At 42.0% G+C, this 18,629-nt stretch overlaps 1 protein-coding gene across 2 annotated transcripts in view; it reads right to left on the bottom strand.

Annotated features, from left to right (window-relative positions):
- The window catches only part of LOC125897330 (tyrosine-protein phosphatase non-receptor type 14-like), a 62,285-nt gene that overhangs the window by 24,258 nt on the left and 19,398 nt on the right, over positions 1-18,629 (bottom strand). For both annotated transcript variants that reach the window (XM_049590571.1, XM_049590572.1), the window contains 2 exons: positions 14,598-14,773; positions 1,098-1,195 (listed from right to left, as the gene is read on the bottom strand). In XM_049590571.1, the coding sequence (XP_049446528.1) occupies positions 1,098-1,195; positions 14,598-14,773 (274 nt within the window). The remainder of the gene's footprint in view (positions 1-1,097; positions 1,196-14,597; positions 14,774-18,629) is intronic.

Here is an 18,629-nt window from a genome sequence, read left to right on the forward strand (position 1 = left end):
GCTTAGTAAGCTAACAAGTAGCTTTACCAGCTAACTAATTAGTTACAAGCTGATTTGTTCCTTTTTCATTCCTTGAAGCTATGCAAAAATTTGTTCACCTTATTGTTAAGTAGGGGTGGCCATTTTAGGTAATTCCCATATTCAAGCACTCACATGACATTATTATTAAACTTGCTAACAAAAGAAGTTAGGTTTGGCCTTCCTTTCTATGCTGCAAAGACTGTAGAGATGAGCTATGATATGCAAGTTAAATTTGACATACTTGGCACTGCACATTCATTTTGTTTATTTTGTCAAAATTCTTATAAACATTACTCTAATGCCTGATCGTCACTCTGCGTGTAATGTGAGATCAAATGATGTCCGATGGAACGTTGCATGTTATCTGCGGCTATGCAGATCTATCGTTGTGCTATATGGATCTGGGCAGATAGTTAGCAGTTACATCACTGCGTCCTGTCAGAAAATGTTTAATATAGAACAGGGCTAATTTACAGTTATATTTATCCTATACAGTATAAATGTTTTCTTTTACAAAGCAAAAAAAGAAAGAATGTGATTACTCTTTACACTGAATGAATGCTAATGTCCAAATTGAGTACTTGAGTATTACAAAAATAAATATCTAACATCCCCACCTGCACACCATCTCTATAACACTGCCAGGCCTCCAGAAAGGGCCGCTAAGTGCATCCTAAGTACTGTTCTGCTGTCTGTCGGACAGAAGTGTAGAGGAGGATCCTCGCCTCCCGACAGATAAGAGTCTTCCTGATGCTACTAAGGCTAACCTTGGAACTAGCGATAAGCTAACTGCCTGTTTACATTCCCCCTGAGACACAGACAGCACCCAGGAACAAGACGGAAGAGATGGAGTGAGGTTGTGTGTGTATGTGTGTGTGTTAGGACTGATACCATAGGAACTCAAGTGGACTGGGCTCTCCCAGTGGTATGCAGCCATATTAGGTAGCGAAGTCGAGATGACCTGAGAAAGTGTGAGTTTGTGCTCACTCTTTCGCTCTTGTGCTGCCCGTCTCGCTCTGGTAGATTATTCACATGAGATGTTTGTTCATGCATGTGTGTGTGTGTGTGTGTCTCACCTTGTACTGCTAGGCCAGCTAGTCTGATCCCCTGCTCTATTGTGCAGTGGAGACGTCCATCCAACACCTCCTTCTTCACCTGCAGGTAATACTGATACCTAGAGAAAACAAGGACGGAAAGAAAGAAGAAGAGAGAAAAAAGAATGAGTTACTCTAGGCAGTTTGAGATGCTGTAGAGTGACACAGTGTCGGAAACCAACTAGCAGTCTCAATTAATGGAAATATTGGTTTGTCGGTCAGTCTACTAATTTATAATATCTCAACAATTATGGGATGGACTGTGATAACATTTTGTACAGACGTTCACGGTGTCCAGTGTATGACATTAACTTTTTAGACTCACCAGCCAAGGGGGCTGGCAGATGAAAAAAATCAAGCATATTTTTGACCAGCCAAAATAAAAATGGCCTTTTTGTGTCAAATATACATTTGTTTCAATACATTTGATTATGATAATAAATTATTATGCTGCATACTAACTTAAAGAAGAGGACAGAGCAAAATCTGAAGTGAAATCATTTTAATGTAATGACCAATGATTAATTAATTCAAGCCTAAATTGGCCGCAAACTAAAGAAGTCTTGATCTCAAGCTTCTACTTTCTACTTTGCCATTAAATGTCTTTAATTTAAAGTCTACTCAAGGATCAAAATTTTAAAAAAAAATAGTTAATTAAAAGGTTTGTAAACCTGTCGGATGGTTAGTCATTTTAATAAACGTAAACCTCCTCATCAGACTCCTAAGTCTCAACCTTCTTCTTTGCATGGTCCATGAAGTCTGGCCTCCTGCTCCTGACAGAGTCCTGAGCAGTGGCAATTCCTAGTTTAGCGGAGTAGCTGTGCAGCAAAACTAGGACCACGCAAAACGATCAGTTCCATGGTACTGTTAAGACATGAAAGACATGAGGACAGAAGCGGCGTGTCCATAAATGGCACCAAAACGCGTAGACACTCTTAGAATAGTTTTTTATTAAGTGACTATTCAGTCAGGACCACTTTTGTTTAAGAAAACTTTGGCAGTATGGCTCCTTATATTTGGCGGTATGGTTCTCTGCCTTTCCTCAGGCCTATGCAGAAAGCCTAAGGCAGGGAGAGCACACCTCTCTGCCCTGCCACGTGCATACAAGAGATAGCAAACCTCCCTACCCTTCCATGCGCCTACATGGAAAGCCTAAGGCAGGGAGAGCAGCAGCAAAGACCCCCCAGGACCAGAGCAGAGCAGCATCAATGACAGACAGAAATGAACTAGATAAGTCAGACACAGCATAAAAAGGAGGAGCTGGGGTGGAGGCAGGTTGCAAAGCAGTTTGCAGAGGAAGCAGCAACAGTAGGCAGGTCAGAGCAGTTTAAATAGGGCGCCCTGAATGAGATTCATCAATTGGTTGTATAGAAAGGAATCATGTGATCTATCAGCTGACTCCCTTCGATCTATCAGCTGCTCTATCAGTTGATTGGGCTGTTTGAGATCAGCTGATGTAGCTGGGATGTGAGCTGAGCTTGACGTTGTGAACTAACGATATGCTCAATTTCTGGTACCAACAGATAGCCTTCTGGGATTTACCCGCCAAACTAAAATTCTAACCACAATTAGTGTATGGCAGGTGTTAATGTCAGTCCCTGTAAGTGATGACATTCCTATTGGTTTGGTGTTTAGTGTTATTTAGCAAAAGTTAGCATGCTAACACTCAACTAAAATGGTGAGCATGGTAAATATTATGCTGCTACACATAAGCATGTTATCATTATCACTGTGAAAATGTTAACAATCTAACCAAAGTTAGGCCTCAAAGAGAGTCTTAGTCTTGCTCCAACTGCACACAACAGCCTTTCTACCAGAACTGTACAAAACATCTGACTAGGTGGGTGGCAGCACAGACACTCTTATTAGCTTTCAGAAACTCACCAGAATTTGGTTGGTGGTTAATGTTATTTTTCCAACTAGCCACACTGTCTCTGAACACCAATTATATAAAATCGAGTTGGAAAACATGATGGGTTTTCAGTTCAACACATCTATCCCAAGAAAGTAAGCAGAGCTGTGCCGAAGGCGCTGCACATTAACAACTGAAGGATTGCAAACATCCAAAGAGACACCACAGAAAGACGTATTCTTCTGCCTCTGGTTTGTGCAACAGAAAGTATGCGTCAAGACAGTTTGGCAACACCATTAGCTGTTTCAAACAATGCCAGAAAAGCCTGTTGCAGAATCCAAGTGAGGAATGAGTGAATCACTTCTATTTGAAATACCAGTGACTCATTTGTGACTTGAGAGGAATGCCAAATGTATACCAGTAAGGGCTAAACAATATGACTTTATAGGTTTGTAAATTTTCAGCTAACAGCCAGTGTGTTTCATGGTTTTGAGGCTAATGAGGACTGAGTTTAATCTGAGGTAGGAGCAACACAAGCTGGACAAAAGGAGAGTATTATAATAGCTGTGCAAGTGTGAGGCAAACTGGGGTCTCTGCACACTGTGGTTTTGGGCAGTGGTGGTTTTGCCAAGTGTAAGCTGATATGATGACACAGTTCAGATTGTTGAGCCCACTCGCAGCCTTCACATAATGTGGTTAAAAAAAGTCCCAAAACCGAGAGGCTGAAATACACTGAGCTCCTTAAGTTTCTGAGCTCCTTTTGTCCACTTTTAGCCGCGGTCCAACTGGATGTTTGTCTTTTGAAGAATGGAGCGGCCACACAAGAGGAAAGAGAGAATTGTCAGGGTGACCGGGCTCAGCTGCGTAAAAACTCGCACACCGTTTCCTGTTTGTTGCCACGGTGACCACTGGCTGAGTCTTTCCAATGTGGGCTGAGAGACACCTTTTCTGACGTATGCACACACACACACACAGTCGGAAAGGCCTGTGAGTTGAAGCGTACGTTCAACAGTCCGTGCCAGAGTACACAAACTTCTATGTGGAAACCGCTGAGCTATACGTGCTTAGTCACTCACTCAAACACACACATTTTTGAATTCCTCACTTCCTAAATTTTCTCTCCTCCTCTGCCATCTCAGTTGTAAACCTTGCTCTCATCAATCCTCCTTTGAACATTTAATTTGCCCTCATACTTTGAGAGCTTCATGCCCTTCCTCATGCTCCTTACATCTTTCATGGTCATATTCTTCTTCACATTCTCTCCCCCTCTCCCCCACTACTTCTCCTTTTCTTTTTTGAGCTCCACTCAGCATACTCCCAGGCCTATAATCTGACCCCGCCCTCCTCCCTCACCCTGTCATTACACCCGTTGGCTAAGCTGCCATTCCGTTCCCGTGGCAACCCCCTAATTAGCCAACCCCAACCGCCGCGGCTGCAGCAAGGGGGAGGGGCTTGATGCGGTCAGGAGGGGGGGGGGGGGAGGAGCCTCGCGGGACACAAAAACCCTTCAAATGATTGTGGACTTTTGTTTTTACAAACTCTCCATGTTTTCCCAGCGCTCTCCGTATGGGGTCTGGGGAAATGTTGAGGTCGACAGCGGTTGGCTCTCATTCTGAGGTTCAATGGTAACAACATGATGGTGTTTATATATACGCGAGGCCAGCGGTGGAGAGGCGGACGGTAAACTGTTGAAATAACTATGAACAAGTGAAAGCGTGACAGTGAGAGGCAGTAAAGAGAAGTCTCTGGGTGCTCCTCATGGGAGAGACAAAATTACATCAAACAGCCACAAAACATCACAAAACATGACTTTTTTAACTTTTTTTTTTCAGTCCTTTAAAAAAACCATTGTCCACTTGTGAACCCTGAACAAAGGCTGCATATGTGTACAGGTTGTGACTAGTTCAACCAAAAAGTCGACAAGATAAATTATCCAGGGTGTCTATGGTTATCAGACAGTTAAATTTAATGCTTTAAAGACCCGTTCAAGACACTTTTTAACCAAATTTCGGACCGATTTTTGGACAAATCACATTTTACTTTTTTAAGCATCACAGGCAAGCACTGCAGGCAAGTAGTATATATATGGTCTTGTGCAGAGGTAAGGGTTATGTGGGAATATGGTTATTAGAGGGAGTTAAGTCAATCTATATTTTGCAAACAGGTAAGTGCAAGTATTAAGTAAAATGATGGTTTTATAACATATAAGATTTGTAACATTAGAGATGTGGACTGATAAATACAAAGGCTTAAAACTATTAAATTACATTTAAGGTGGTAATATTTTAAGACTTTTTAAGGAACTGTAGACACCCCATTCTCAGACAAGGTAAAGCACTTAAAAGGATAGCTCAGAATTTTTGAAGCAGGCTTGTTTAAGGTACTTATCCATAGTCAGTGTATTACGTAACAGTAAATGTCAGTCAGCACACCCAAAGTTTAGGGAGGCAGGTAGGAGTACCACATAAGCCAAGAAATGTACTGCCGTGGAGGCGGGGCAGCAGCAAAACATATTTTAGCCAGATAAAAAAAAAAAAAAAAAAATATGTTTAAATGTATGTTATATTGAGAATATTTTCACTATTTCATCTTGCAGGAAACATCCCTTCCCAACGTGGAAGACGGCTTTAGTCCCCCATCTCTGCTCTCGTCAAAGCCACCAGTCTCCATTGACAAAAACAGTCAATTTAACTCAGTCAACTCAGGAGCTGCTGGTCTACTCCAAAGCAGTGCATTGCTTAGCTTGCATGTCGACACTCCTGTCTGCTTCTCCGAACCAGGGTGCGCCAACTGACATCTACTGTAGGTAATACACTAGCTATGGATAAGTACCTTATACAACACAACTAAAAAAGAGTCAAACTTTCCCTTTAAGCACAGTTTCTTAGAAAACTCAAAGTTGCTTACTGAGTTGAAGATTTTTAGATTATATGTTTCAAAACCTTTAACATATATATTAACTAAATCATGTTTCCAGATCTTGACTCTGTTATTTAGCCATTTATCTGGGGAAGTATTTTGTAGAATAATGCAAAAATTCTTGTTTACTGGCAAGATAAATGATTAGATTTGCCTTGCTGGCTCACTTCTGATATGCTTGTCCCATTTAATTATACTATAATCACTTAAATATACTATACAGAGCTGTTGGCTGATTGGTTGGCTGAACTTCTGGTTAGATGTCTAGGTTGTTGTAACAACTAGCTTTTAGATATTCAACAGCAATGTGAGTAAATGGGTCCTGACAATGAGTCTGCATTAGCACACATTTTAGTTCAATGTCAGTTCAATGTAAAGCCATACGAGCCTTGAGTAATGCATGCGGCTTAAAACAACATTGACAGAGGTCTGGGAAATGTTTGCGCTTTAAATTATCCTGGCCACATATAAAGTCCACATGCTGCATATTTAAGGATTCAATTACAGGAAGACATACATCCATTTGGAGAAAAACCACTTACTTGAAGTTCACGTCTCTATATTTCAAAAATAAAGACAATCCTGTCCACAAATATGTTAATACTTTGCAGACAATGATCTTAAGATCAGGCTGTGAAGTTGCAGCTTCTTTTTTTGTAACAGGGTTGACTGTCTTTACCGTTGTGCTAAAAAGAAGCACACTAAAACATTCCCATTACTCTGGCAGATCTAAAGACCCTTATATTTATTAATTTATTGCATTTTTATCAATCACTGAAAGTCCTGTGTCTTGTGTTTTTATGTCATTTGTTGGAATGCATCACTTGACTGTCACAACTAATTTTGTTGTAATCCTATGCAACAACAACAAAAGCTTTCTAGTTCTAGCTCTATGATGTAATTTCCAGTTTTTACAAGTCTTTTTCCTCCAGACAATTTTGAGTTTCAGAGATGGCCTTTACTTATTTATAGGTTGAAAATAACAAAACAATACGTACACTGCAAGAGGATGTCTATGTAATATATTTTTAGTTTTTAATTCTCAGGAAAGAATACAGAATAATACCACCCCTTGAATTTGGGTGAAACTCTTGCATTAACTCATATTAATCAGTTTTCAATAATTAATTTCATTGCATAGTGCGACCTCTGTGCTCATCGGAAAAACTGACACTGCAGACTTCACAAAATCCACGCCCCTTTAAAACTTTCTCTAAGAAACAGGAATTATTCTTTCTAGTACATCTGGAATTTGCTTGAGTATTTCTTTCCCTTAGTACTCTCTATTTCTGTCTATATTTCTCACTCACTAAGGAGGATGAGGTGCGAGCAGCTCTCTTATGTATCACATGCATGGCATAAAAAAAAAAAAATCAAAACATCATTTGGTGTAGCTGTATTGGTGTCTGGTTAGAAATAGTAGAGGAACACTAGCAATTTTAGAGTCGTAGGGCTTCTATGTGCTCCACAGTGTGAGAAACAGGTTGTTATAATAAAAAGGGAAAGAAAACGCTTGAACATTTGTCATAAATCAGGAGAAATACTGGAAAACTGTGACTTCAGAATCTTGAATCTGTGAGGAAACTGGGAGAGGGCAATGAATAACAGGAGTCTCCAGGGAAAGTTGGGAGAGTTGGCAAGTATGCATATAGCTGTAAGTCATTTTTTAGCACTGAAATTCCATTCACCTTTGTTGTATTGGGATGGGAGCAGAAACCTCTGACACATATCTACAAAGCCTGGGGTAATGAAACCAAAATTATCTGCATGGACTCGAGGTGAGTGAGAAAATGTGTTTATGTAATTAGGGTAAATCTGTTCTTTTGAGTTTTTAAAATAGACAATAAAATAATAAAACTTGGCAGATTAATGAGGTTCTGGCCCCTCGTAAGGCTAAATATATGACACGTGTCCACAAAGATGTCTTTATGATGGCACGCACCTGGCACGCATGTCAGAATGACATCACTATGCTGTAATAACAGGTGAATACGCACACAAAAACATGAGGTGGAGCCTTTTCCTCACTAAGAGTTACTTGTGACTTCCACCATGGCAGAGTGCTCTGCTGGCACTCCAGGCAGCCACACAGGCACAAAGGGCTCTTTATATGCCCACGCATGTTCAAGCCCTGCTCAAGACACGCTGCCAGATGTCCAAGTGGCCCGGACAACAAGCCTGCAAGCATATGTGCATGCATGCATGAATGTGTGTGTACATATGCTTCAACCCCTCCCCAACCCCCCTCCACCTCTGCAGTGGTATGACCCTGACCACCCCCTCGGCCCTGGATGGGTCCAGACAGCTTGTGTGGGAGGCAGGAGGATTTCACTTTGAAATGTGTTGAATCAGCAAGGGACACAACAGAGTACAGCTGTGTGTGTGCATGTGTGTGTGTGTGTGTGTTAGTGATAACTAGCTGAACAATGCTAGGATTTCAAGGCTGTTGGTGCTGTTAGCCTTGGGGGCTGCTGAGGCCAGCTGGCCTCGCTCCGGTCAACAGCTCTCTGTTTAGGTTTCTCACTTTCCCTCTCCGGGCCACTTTGCCCCTCCTTCATATCAGTGAGGCAGAAGGAACAGAAGGCTTCAACCACACACACCTTCTGCAAGATGTAAAATCCACAGAGGTGATTTTCAGAGGAAAATAGAAAGAGGTGGTACTGGATATGTAGTTACAGATGAGTGGTATTCGTTGGTATAGTCTGGCATCAGTACAAAATGCAGTTCAGGGGTCAGACATGGTGCAGCCGACTCTGGATGATACACCCACACACACCAAAGCAGTCCAAACAATTTGGTTGTGACCAGTAACATGAGTAGGACATTACTCTGATTTATATGTTGACATGGGCAGCCTAAAGGGCCACTCTGGCAGAAAAAAATGCGCCGTACAGATTCTGTTACAAAGTCAAAGGTCATCCTCCAGTGCTCAACTTCAAACCCAGTCTTTGGCTGCTGTGGTTTATCCTTGTGGCCATCTAAAGCCATGCTCTGGAGCATTAGTTTCTATCAGCTTCAACACTATACACTATGCACAAAGAGTTTTAGTAAGGATGCCACTTAAACATCAGAAAGTTCGTATTTTCGGAATCAGTCGGTACGTTTACATGCACAGTTAGGTCAAGCTACGGTTATAGCTCAACTAGGCCATTAAATTGGACTACTGTCCTTGTCCCAGTACACAAGCAAGGGAGGGGACTCGATTTATCGACCGAAGTATGTCCGCTACGATAGGTGTAGATATGCCTCCTTTCAGCTTGTTAGTACTGGACCTTTTCCGGTTAACCTTTTACGTCACAGACCAAACAATCGAACGTCATCCAGCTGTTCCAACACTATTTGAACGGGTCATCATTCCTTGTTTTCCTCCCATCAATGTCTTTTAAAATATTTTACTTTTTCAGCTGACACAACATGAACTGCGTCTCCTTGTCTGTCCAAAAATGCACTACTCTGAATGTAGAGTTCGCCATGTTGTTAACAGCTTCTTCTTCTGTTATGTGTTTAATGCTATTAGATTTCCGGGTGAAAGCCTAGGGCGGAAACTGTGGAGCATGCTCAAGAGCGTCTCGGCCAGTTTGGGTCCAACTGACTGTATACATGCAGGAGTAATTCAACTTCCAATCACATTATCTGGGTGTGTTAGTCCGAATGTGAAAAATTCAATTTAGTCATATTTGAGTCAGACTAACATGTCTACATGTATTTTAAAAGTCCAGTTTTAGTTGGACTAACACAATAAATTGATTTTCTCTAATGTCAAGTAATGTCATGATGGGAGTGACATTTCAAGGACATGTTCTGTGTGCCAATCACCACCGGAGGATTTAAAAAGCAGCTTGTAGCAGTTAGTGGCAAAAACAAAGACGAAGAGTGATTGAAAATGCCCAGACGCCCAGGGGCTCCTTACCCTCAAAGCAGAAGACAAGATCAACTACCATATAACAGGGATGGTAAATGATCGTTACTGTCACGCAATACTGTTATTATTTAGAAAGTGCTGCCCCGCTGACTGTTAACTGATTAATTAATTAGTTCTCAACTGTTTAATCAATCGGCAAATAATTTGATAATCAATTAATTGGTTAAAGTAATTTATTGAGAAAGAAATCAAAAAAATTCTTATTCTAGCTTCTTGAATGTGAACATTTTCTGGTTTCTTTACCCCTCTGTGACAGTAAACTGAATATCTTTGTGTTGTTGGTGAAAGAAAACATTTGAGGACATTATCTTGGGTTTTTGAAAACACTGACGTTATTTTTTTTATTTTTATTTTTTACCATTTTCCAACATTTTATAGACCAAAATACTAATCACATGAGGAGAAGATAATCAACAAATTAACTGACAATGAAAATAATGTTTGTTGTGGTCTTGATGTCACACTAGACGCCAGCACTGTTATGTTACACGTCACGTTTCTTTTGCTTCTTTAACATCAGCATTTCATCTAAAATCACATTCTGGAATGGCATTATGCTGATGTTGTCCAGTTCTGCATGAAAAAGCAAAGGCAGCATAATGAGGGATCGTCGTTGTGACAGCATTGGGAGATAAAGGGCTGACGAGAGAAACAAAATAAAACATTTTGCCAAGGAAAATATCTTTGGCATGCATCATCAGGCAATTGGACTGAAATGTGTGTTGGCACAAACTCTTAAATTGTACAATTACATTATCTGACTACATATGTAGAGTATAAGTACATTAATATAACAGAGAATGATGTTTACATGGCTCCAGCTTTCTTACATTACTGCCTTATTGCTTGATAATTAGATTATTGGTGTGAATGAGTAGCTAGTAAGCACACACACACACACACACACACACACACACACACACACACACACACACACACACTTTAGCCCCCTGCTTTGGGTAATTTTCACAGCTGCATGGAGGGAGGAAGACAGGGAAGGAGAAACAGATGAATGGATGGACGGGAAGAGAGGGAGATCTGGCATCAGATTACACATCAGTCAAACACTGAACTTCAAAGACCTGACCACATTATAAAACTCACATTACTTTCTCAGTAAATCTCATTTACTCGGAGGAGGCAGAGTCAACAATCTGTCTTTCTGGTTTCTGGAGACAAGTTGAGATGTATTTGTTTATAAAGCTAAGTAATCTGTCTTTTCTTTTCCTAAAACCTGATTTCGGTTAAACCAATGACCTAAATCTCAGTTAGTAGCGAATTTAACATTTATTTTAAGCTCTGCAACAACATATGATGTAGCATTTTAATTTTAAAACTTCCTAAAAAAGAGTTTTGTGAAAGAGTAAACCAAAGCGCCAGCGTCCCAAAAACCAAATCCACTCACTCCTACTCTGTTTTCACTCACAAGCACAAACGTTTCTATGCAGACACATAAATATGTGTAAGTTCCAGAAGAAACACATGCGGGCAGCGAGCTTTACACCACATAAATAACAAGGTACAAACCCGAAGCCAAGTGTTCCTGCCAAACTTTTACTTTCTCTGTCCCCACTTGTCTTCCTCTTTGCCTCTGTCATTCTTTCTCCGAATCCTGCCCTCCTTGCGCTTCATCAGACCTTCCCGCCACCCCGCCTCATCAGACCTTCCCTCCCCCCCGTTTCATCAGACCAGGTGTGTAGGAAAAACAAAGATCTGCTTCGCTGGATCTGACCCAAATCAACCTAAACTCAATAAATTATCTGCATTTTTAAAAAAAAGGAGGGCTGTTATCCGTAGCTGTCATCACATTGATTGATGTTCTCGAAAGAAAGTGCAGACGGTATACGCACAAAAAAATGCTTTTATAGATTTTTTAAACCCTTGATTAGGCTTGGGTAATAAAAAGAAGTGTTTTGAACTTCATCAAAAAAAGTTGTGAAGATTGTTTTCAACTTGATGTGGAGAAAAAAAAAAGGACAGGGCTTTTAGGAAAGCTTGCCTCAGGGAGCGTGTATGTTCTTACAATGTGGTGTATTGTGACTAACTCTTCTGACAGGGCTGCAGCTGGCTTCTGAGAGGATTCTTGGGGGGAGTGTGTGAGGTGTGTGAGGTGAGTGAGTGTGTGCGTATGTGTGTGTGTTTTGTAAACCAGACAATCCCCCCCCCCCCATTTACCCCCAGCACTTCTGCTGGGAGGAATGTGTGGTCCGCCTCCTACGCTGGACGGCTGTGCCAACATTCCTGACAAACAAAAAAAGAGAAAGAGGGAGAGGGAAAAGGAGGATGAAGGAAAAAAAATAAAAATGTGGGACTGGAGTGATGTGGAGATCTGCTCTTGATAAAAAAGGAACAGGGGTGACACTATGTAGAGGGATTGGAAGAGAAAGAGAGGAGGCTTGAGAAAAAGAGGCGACCATTGTTCCCTAAACTGCCCTGAAGGCCCCATCATAACCCCTTCAACCCCGTAACCCCCATACACACACACACACACACACACACACACACACACACACACACACACGCACGCACCATAAAAGCCCGCAGGGGTTTCCTGGAATACCATCCCTTTACCAGAGCAGATCCTGGCTTATGTACAACGAACCTGCACACACACACACACACACACACACACAGAGCGAGTGTACCAGGCCCGTCACTGATACATGATGATTTCGTTATTTTCCATGTAAGCACAGAAACAGCATGTCCACTCCTGCCTGAGGAAATTCAACAGCGTAAATGGTTAACACACTCACACTTACGCATACGCTTTAAAGCTAACTCTGGCGTCGAAACATCAAGCTGTGACCTGCAATCGACCTTTCCCACATCCAGCGAAGCAGAAGCCGCAAATTCACCAGCTCAGTGCGAGGCAGACCTGAGTGTGAGAAGGAATCTGAGATGGCAGACTGTCCACTACACACTGACCCCTGGATGCCCTTTTCACAGCTAGCTAACATGCTCATTCACACTCTTTCTCTCTCTCACACACACACACACACACACACACACATACACACACAAATGGCTGCTGCTGATGGCACAGATATACCTTAGCCTGACAATCAGCCTGCTGCTATCACTATTTTTCATGAATGTAACTGACTGTCTTGCTAAGCAGGGAAATGACAGCTCATTCTTCGTCACACCTGCTTAGCTCTGATTGGTTGTCTCAAACAGCCATGAGTGGATACACTGCTGAAAAAACAAATCTGGAATCACAGTAATTGTACCTGTCTGAAGTGTTGTAGTACTCCAGATCTGTCTTGATAGGTCTTAAGTCCACATTTTTTAAGGTCTCATACTCAACCACATTTTCACTTGGCCTTGTCCCGGTCTCAAAGAGGACTCAAGATTTTAGACCACAACTGTAGGGACATCACAAAATTGCCTGTGCAAAAATTTGTGTTGAATAAAGATGATTAAATTGATTTTCACTCTTTAGAGTTTGTTCACATTTGTTGGCTCGTAGAAAACAAAGGAAAATTCCGAATCATGAAATTAACTTATGCAATGTCTTTTGATTATTTTAACAAGACATTTGTCACAGTTCACTTATACATACACATATCAATACAGTGAGGCAATAAAGGAGGTAATGAATAATAATCGGTAATGAAGAGGAATGTTCATTTATTTTCTGTGGAGGTTTTATGGAAATGTGGATCTTTTAGATCAATTTCAGAAGTGCCTCCAGTTTGCAAGTTCCACATTTTATCGCAAGTGTGTCATGCTGCATGCAGAGGGGGAGTCGGACTGGTATTGGATTTCAAGCCCTTAAAGTCTTGGTCTCATCACCATCTCGATACACTTCAGTACGTTTACACACACAGTTAAGTCAAGCTATGGTTATAGCTAGACTAGGTCATTTAACTGGACTATTGTCTTTGTCCAAGTATACAAGCACAGGAGGCGAATCGATTTATTGACCTAAGTATGTCTGACTACGCTACAATAGGTGGCAATATAACCCTTTCAGACTGTCAGTACTGGATCTTTTTCCAGTTGACCTACTATGTCACAGACCAAACAAGTTAGCTACAGTTAGCTAGCAGCAAAGTGGTACCATGGTGGACAACTTTACAGCTCTGTACATTTCATCCGTCCAGAAATGCACAGCTCTCGGTGTAGATTTCGCTATATTGTTACCAGCCTCTTTTTCTGTTACACATTTAACGCTATGCAATTTCCAGGCCAAAGCCCAGGGCGGACACTGTGGGGCATCCGCCAAGCACCTCGGCCAGTTTGGGTCCGACTGACTGTAGACATGCAGGAGTAATTCGACTCCCAGTCGCATAATCTGGGTGTGTTAGTCCAACTTTGTCGTACAAGGCTATTGCCGCACCTGCCCAGGTTCGAGTCCAGCCTGTGGCCCTTTGCTGCATGTCATCCCCCCCCCTCTCTCCCCCTTTCAAAAAACATACCTGTCCTGTCTATTAAAGGCAAAAAATGCCCTAAAAAATATCTTAAAAAAAAAAAATTAATTAAAAAAAGGTCCGGTTTTAGTCGGATTAACACAATAAACCGTTTTTCTCTAATGTCACGTAAACGGATCGTCAAGTACGTACGGATCGTGGTGTTGGTTATGACTTTGTGGTCTTGACTACAACACTGCCCGTCTGTGATCAGGTGTATCATCAAAGCTTCATCGCACACAAATTCATTTTTGTCAATTTGTGTGCGATAAGTGAATGTTACAAGTTATAAGTGAATATAAAATATATGAAATAACCTGATGGGAGTGTCTGACAGTTGGACATACTCTAAGTGGAGTTTGGAGATTCATTACCTGGTGGCTTCTTGCTCCAGCCGGGAAACATTGGGCACGTAGAACATGACTCCGAAGAAGAGCAGCGGCTCATTGCCAAACTTGTCTAGCTGCTTCTTCAGCGGCTTCTCCAGCTCCACCCAGCGATGCGCCGGGGCCTGGGTCTTTCCCTGGAACCACAGCCCGAAGTAATGGGTCTGGAGCCGGGAGAGAGAAGAGAAGGAGGGAGGAGGTCAGTGTGGTGTATAAGGTCAAGGGATGGAGATGACTGAAAATAAAACAACAGGACAAGAAGGACAGTAAAGAGGAATGTGGAGGTGGGATGAGAAGGAAGCACAGACAAGATGGGTTGCGTAAGCTGGGTGGAGAGAGATAACAAGAAATAACTTAAGGAGATGAGGGGGAGATGGAGGAACGGGCGGTAAATGGTAGAAACAAAGTATCATGATGGGAAATGGAGGGTTTGTAGGGATGGAGAGAAGTAGGTTGAGGAGAGAAATGGGAAATAAGTTGAGAAAGACACTGGGAATAATTGAGCAGAGCAAAGAGATTAATAAGCAGCTGAAATTCAACAAGTGCATATTTCTCCCTTCAAATCAGATCAAACCATTGACGTCAGCAGTGTTAACTCTATTAAACGTAAATATTTGACCGGACACAGTGCCGGTGAGATTATCCTGGGAGACAAGAAACAGGCAACAATCCTATCTCACTAAATCTAAACTGAGTCTCTCGCCTATTACGAACTTTTCCCATGAAACGCTTCATATAAAACATGCTGTATTGATTACAACACTGGTCCACACTGGAGTGAGTGAGCTGGAAAGTGCTGTAACCAGTTTAGACAGCAAGGAACAGCAAGTACCTTGACTTGGACTGTGAATACTGATTTGCTTTGTGAGGGTTTGTTAATGTCTGGTGTTTCAGACATTCCAGATGCAGGCTATAAATCCTGAAAGAAGCCCGTTTCTATGGATGTGGGGCAGGTTTAAACATCCTGTGATTTGCAAAATAAGATCATTCCCTGTCACTTTCATTTCGACACATTTCATTCATCAAATTAAACTCTGAACTTGAAGCCCATGCATGAGCACGCCAGAGCCCTGTAAGACTTGCAAATCTATCTGCAATGTGGAAGAGACAGTCATTTGTGAAACATGACACTGCTGCCATTTGCAGTCTGTGTGTAAGCAGTGCTCACAAATGGCTTTTGTGAAACAGGCCCCTGACCTGCATAAGAGATTGTCTTGTAAAGGTTAAGTGTGTAGTATTTAGAGGGACATATTTGTAGAAGTGGAAAATAATGTAGTAGTATGTTTTCTTTAGTGTATAAGCACCTGAAAATAAGAATTATTGCATTTTTGTTACCTTAGAATGAGCTGTTTATCTCTACACAGGGAGCTGGTCCTTATTCATGGAGATTGCCATGTTGCACCACCATGTTTCTACAGAAGCCCAAAATGGACAAACCAAACACTGGCTCTAGATAGGGCCATTCAGGTTTTCTTGTCTGCCACCTTAGCAAGAAACTCCTCTACAACGAGAGCTTTGGAAGAACACCAATTTTTTAAATGCGAAGCTGCTTTATCCATTTGAATCATCTTGTACGTTTGTTTTGGAGAGAAAGAGAACTCTGCGGATAATTCGGCTCCCGGTTAAAACTTCCTGAATGTTTGGATCTTAAGTTATCAGAGAAAAGAACAATGTGAGCATGCATTAGCAGCATCAGAGAACAACTGTTTTGTAATGTGAAACTGCTTTGTTTAGCGTTTTCACCAGTTTTAATTACCTGGACCGTTTTGGAGAGGAAGAGACCTCTGTGGATAATTTGACTCCCTGTAAAAACTGCCTAAACCTCTGGATCAGACATGAGGTGAGCACACATTAACAGGTGCTAGCCCATCTGCGATCTGATGAACAGCGGAGGAGAAACACTGATTTGTAACGTGAAACTGCTTCATTCAGTGTTTTTACCCGTTTGAATAACTTGGTACATTTCTTTGGAGAGGAAGAGACTTTTGTGGACAATTCTGCTCCCAGTAAAAACCTCCTGAATGTTTGGATCTTAGTTATCAGAGAAAAGAAAAACATGAGCATATAGCAGGTACCTGGCTAGCAGCCCATCTCTGACATGCTGAACAAAACACTGCTTTACTCACATGTTTTCACCTGTTTTAATTACCTGGACCGTTTGTTTTGGAGAGGAAGAGACCTCTGTGGATAATTTGACTCCTAGTAGAACCGCCTAAACCTCTGGATCAAGGTGAGCACACATTATTAACAGGTGCTAGCCCACCTGCTATGTGCCAAACAGCGTAGGAGAAACACTGATTTGTAACGTGAAAGTGCTGTATTCAGTATTTTTACCAAGTCCGGTTGTTTTGGAGAGGAAGAGACCTCTGTGGATAATTTGGCTCCCGCTTAAAACCTACTGAACAATCAACACTGAAGGAATTCTAACCGGGAGAAGTTTAACCTGGTTGTTTACACACTCTTCCTTTAAATAAAGATCTCACAGTGTTTGTCAAACCTTATTTTCTTTTTGCAGATTCAGCCCCCACACTAGTAGCTAACCATGTAATTTAAAATTACACAGTGACGTTTCACTGGTGTGTGTGTGTGTGTGTGTGTGTGTGTGTGTGTGTGTGTGTGTGTGAGTGTGATATCACGAAGAGGTAAGCACACCTGTTTCGTCCGCATGCTTTGACTCTGCTGTAATGAAAGTTGTAAAGTTGCAGCTGCAAGAGCTCACACACACACACACATACTTACACCAACACTCTTTGCTCACGTGCAAACAGACACACTCAAGGCCTCAGGTACAGCACTAAAGATGAAAACAACAAACTCAGGTGGAGACAGACGTACACACTGAGTCCTGAGATGCCGTGCATGCATGGGGGCAGACGGCGGCTGAAGCCGAGGCGTCACACCGCCTTATTTATAACATCACTGACACCTGGCAAATACCACAACACTATGTGAGTACGCACAAGTTCACTGCCCCTCTCTGTCACGTTGTCAGCAGCTCCAGCTGGCGCGGGCGCACAGTTGAACACACGTATTCATCAAACTCAATCAGTCGTCAACCTAACAGACACATTCTTTCTGCGTTCTGTGAACAAACTGTTCGCTTTCACACACAAAACAAGTCCACGTACAAACAACAAGCCCCATGCAGAGCTACGAGCTGCATACCTGTACGGGTACAAAGCAAGGTGGTGGTTAAACTCTTGGGGAACAAAAAGAAAGGGAAGAGAGAAAACACACAGAGAAAGCATGGACAGGAGGGGTGAAGTGGGACAGGGGGATGAGCAGTATCTCTTTCTTCTGCGGAGGAAAGGGGACAGAGGTAGCCACGCTTCATTAGAGACAGACAAGGACCCTGCAGGAGAGAGACAGCAGAGGGCAGGGAGACACACACGGGGTGTGGGGGGAGACGCGTGGCCATCACACACACAAAAACACACACACACCCACACATACAATCTGACAATGCATTTACAAATGTGTGAAAGTGTGAGAGTCAGTGTTTTACAAGCTGTTTTCTGTGTATGCTTCAAATAGGTGATTAGAACATTTGTCTGTTGTCAGATATTTTACAATACACTCTCCCCTTACTATATGTGGATTAAAGCATTGTGGACAATCTTTTACATCAAATAGCAGGGCGTTCCCGGCAATATTGAATTTTCATATGATTTTTGCAACAAGGTGACAAAGTACTTTGATTTTTCAGGTATTTTTATCTCCTATATTGGCCAAAAACTGGATAGGGATGCACATATTTATTGGCCGAACATCTGTATCAGCCGATATTCGCCTTGCTGACTGCCAGCAGGATGACATTTACCAGTGGCGGTGGCCGATGTTTTTCTGTTGCACTGCATCAGTTTTGCACAGGCTAAAAAGGAGGGCTCAATCACTAACGTTGTCCCGTCATCCTGAGGACAATAGCAAACCCGTTTGAGACTAACAGAGATCTTCCTTGGGATGCTGTCAGGACAAAAGGATGCGGTAAACTCACTATCAACTTGTCGGGGGACTAACCCT

This window comes from Epinephelus fuscoguttatus, linkage group LG11 (assembly GCF_011397635.1).
Source record: "Epinephelus fuscoguttatus linkage group LG11, E.fuscoguttatus.final_Chr_v1".
In the NCBI taxonomy this organism is placed as follows: domain Eukaryota; kingdom Metazoa; phylum Chordata; class Actinopteri; order Perciformes; family Serranidae; genus Epinephelus; species Epinephelus fuscoguttatus.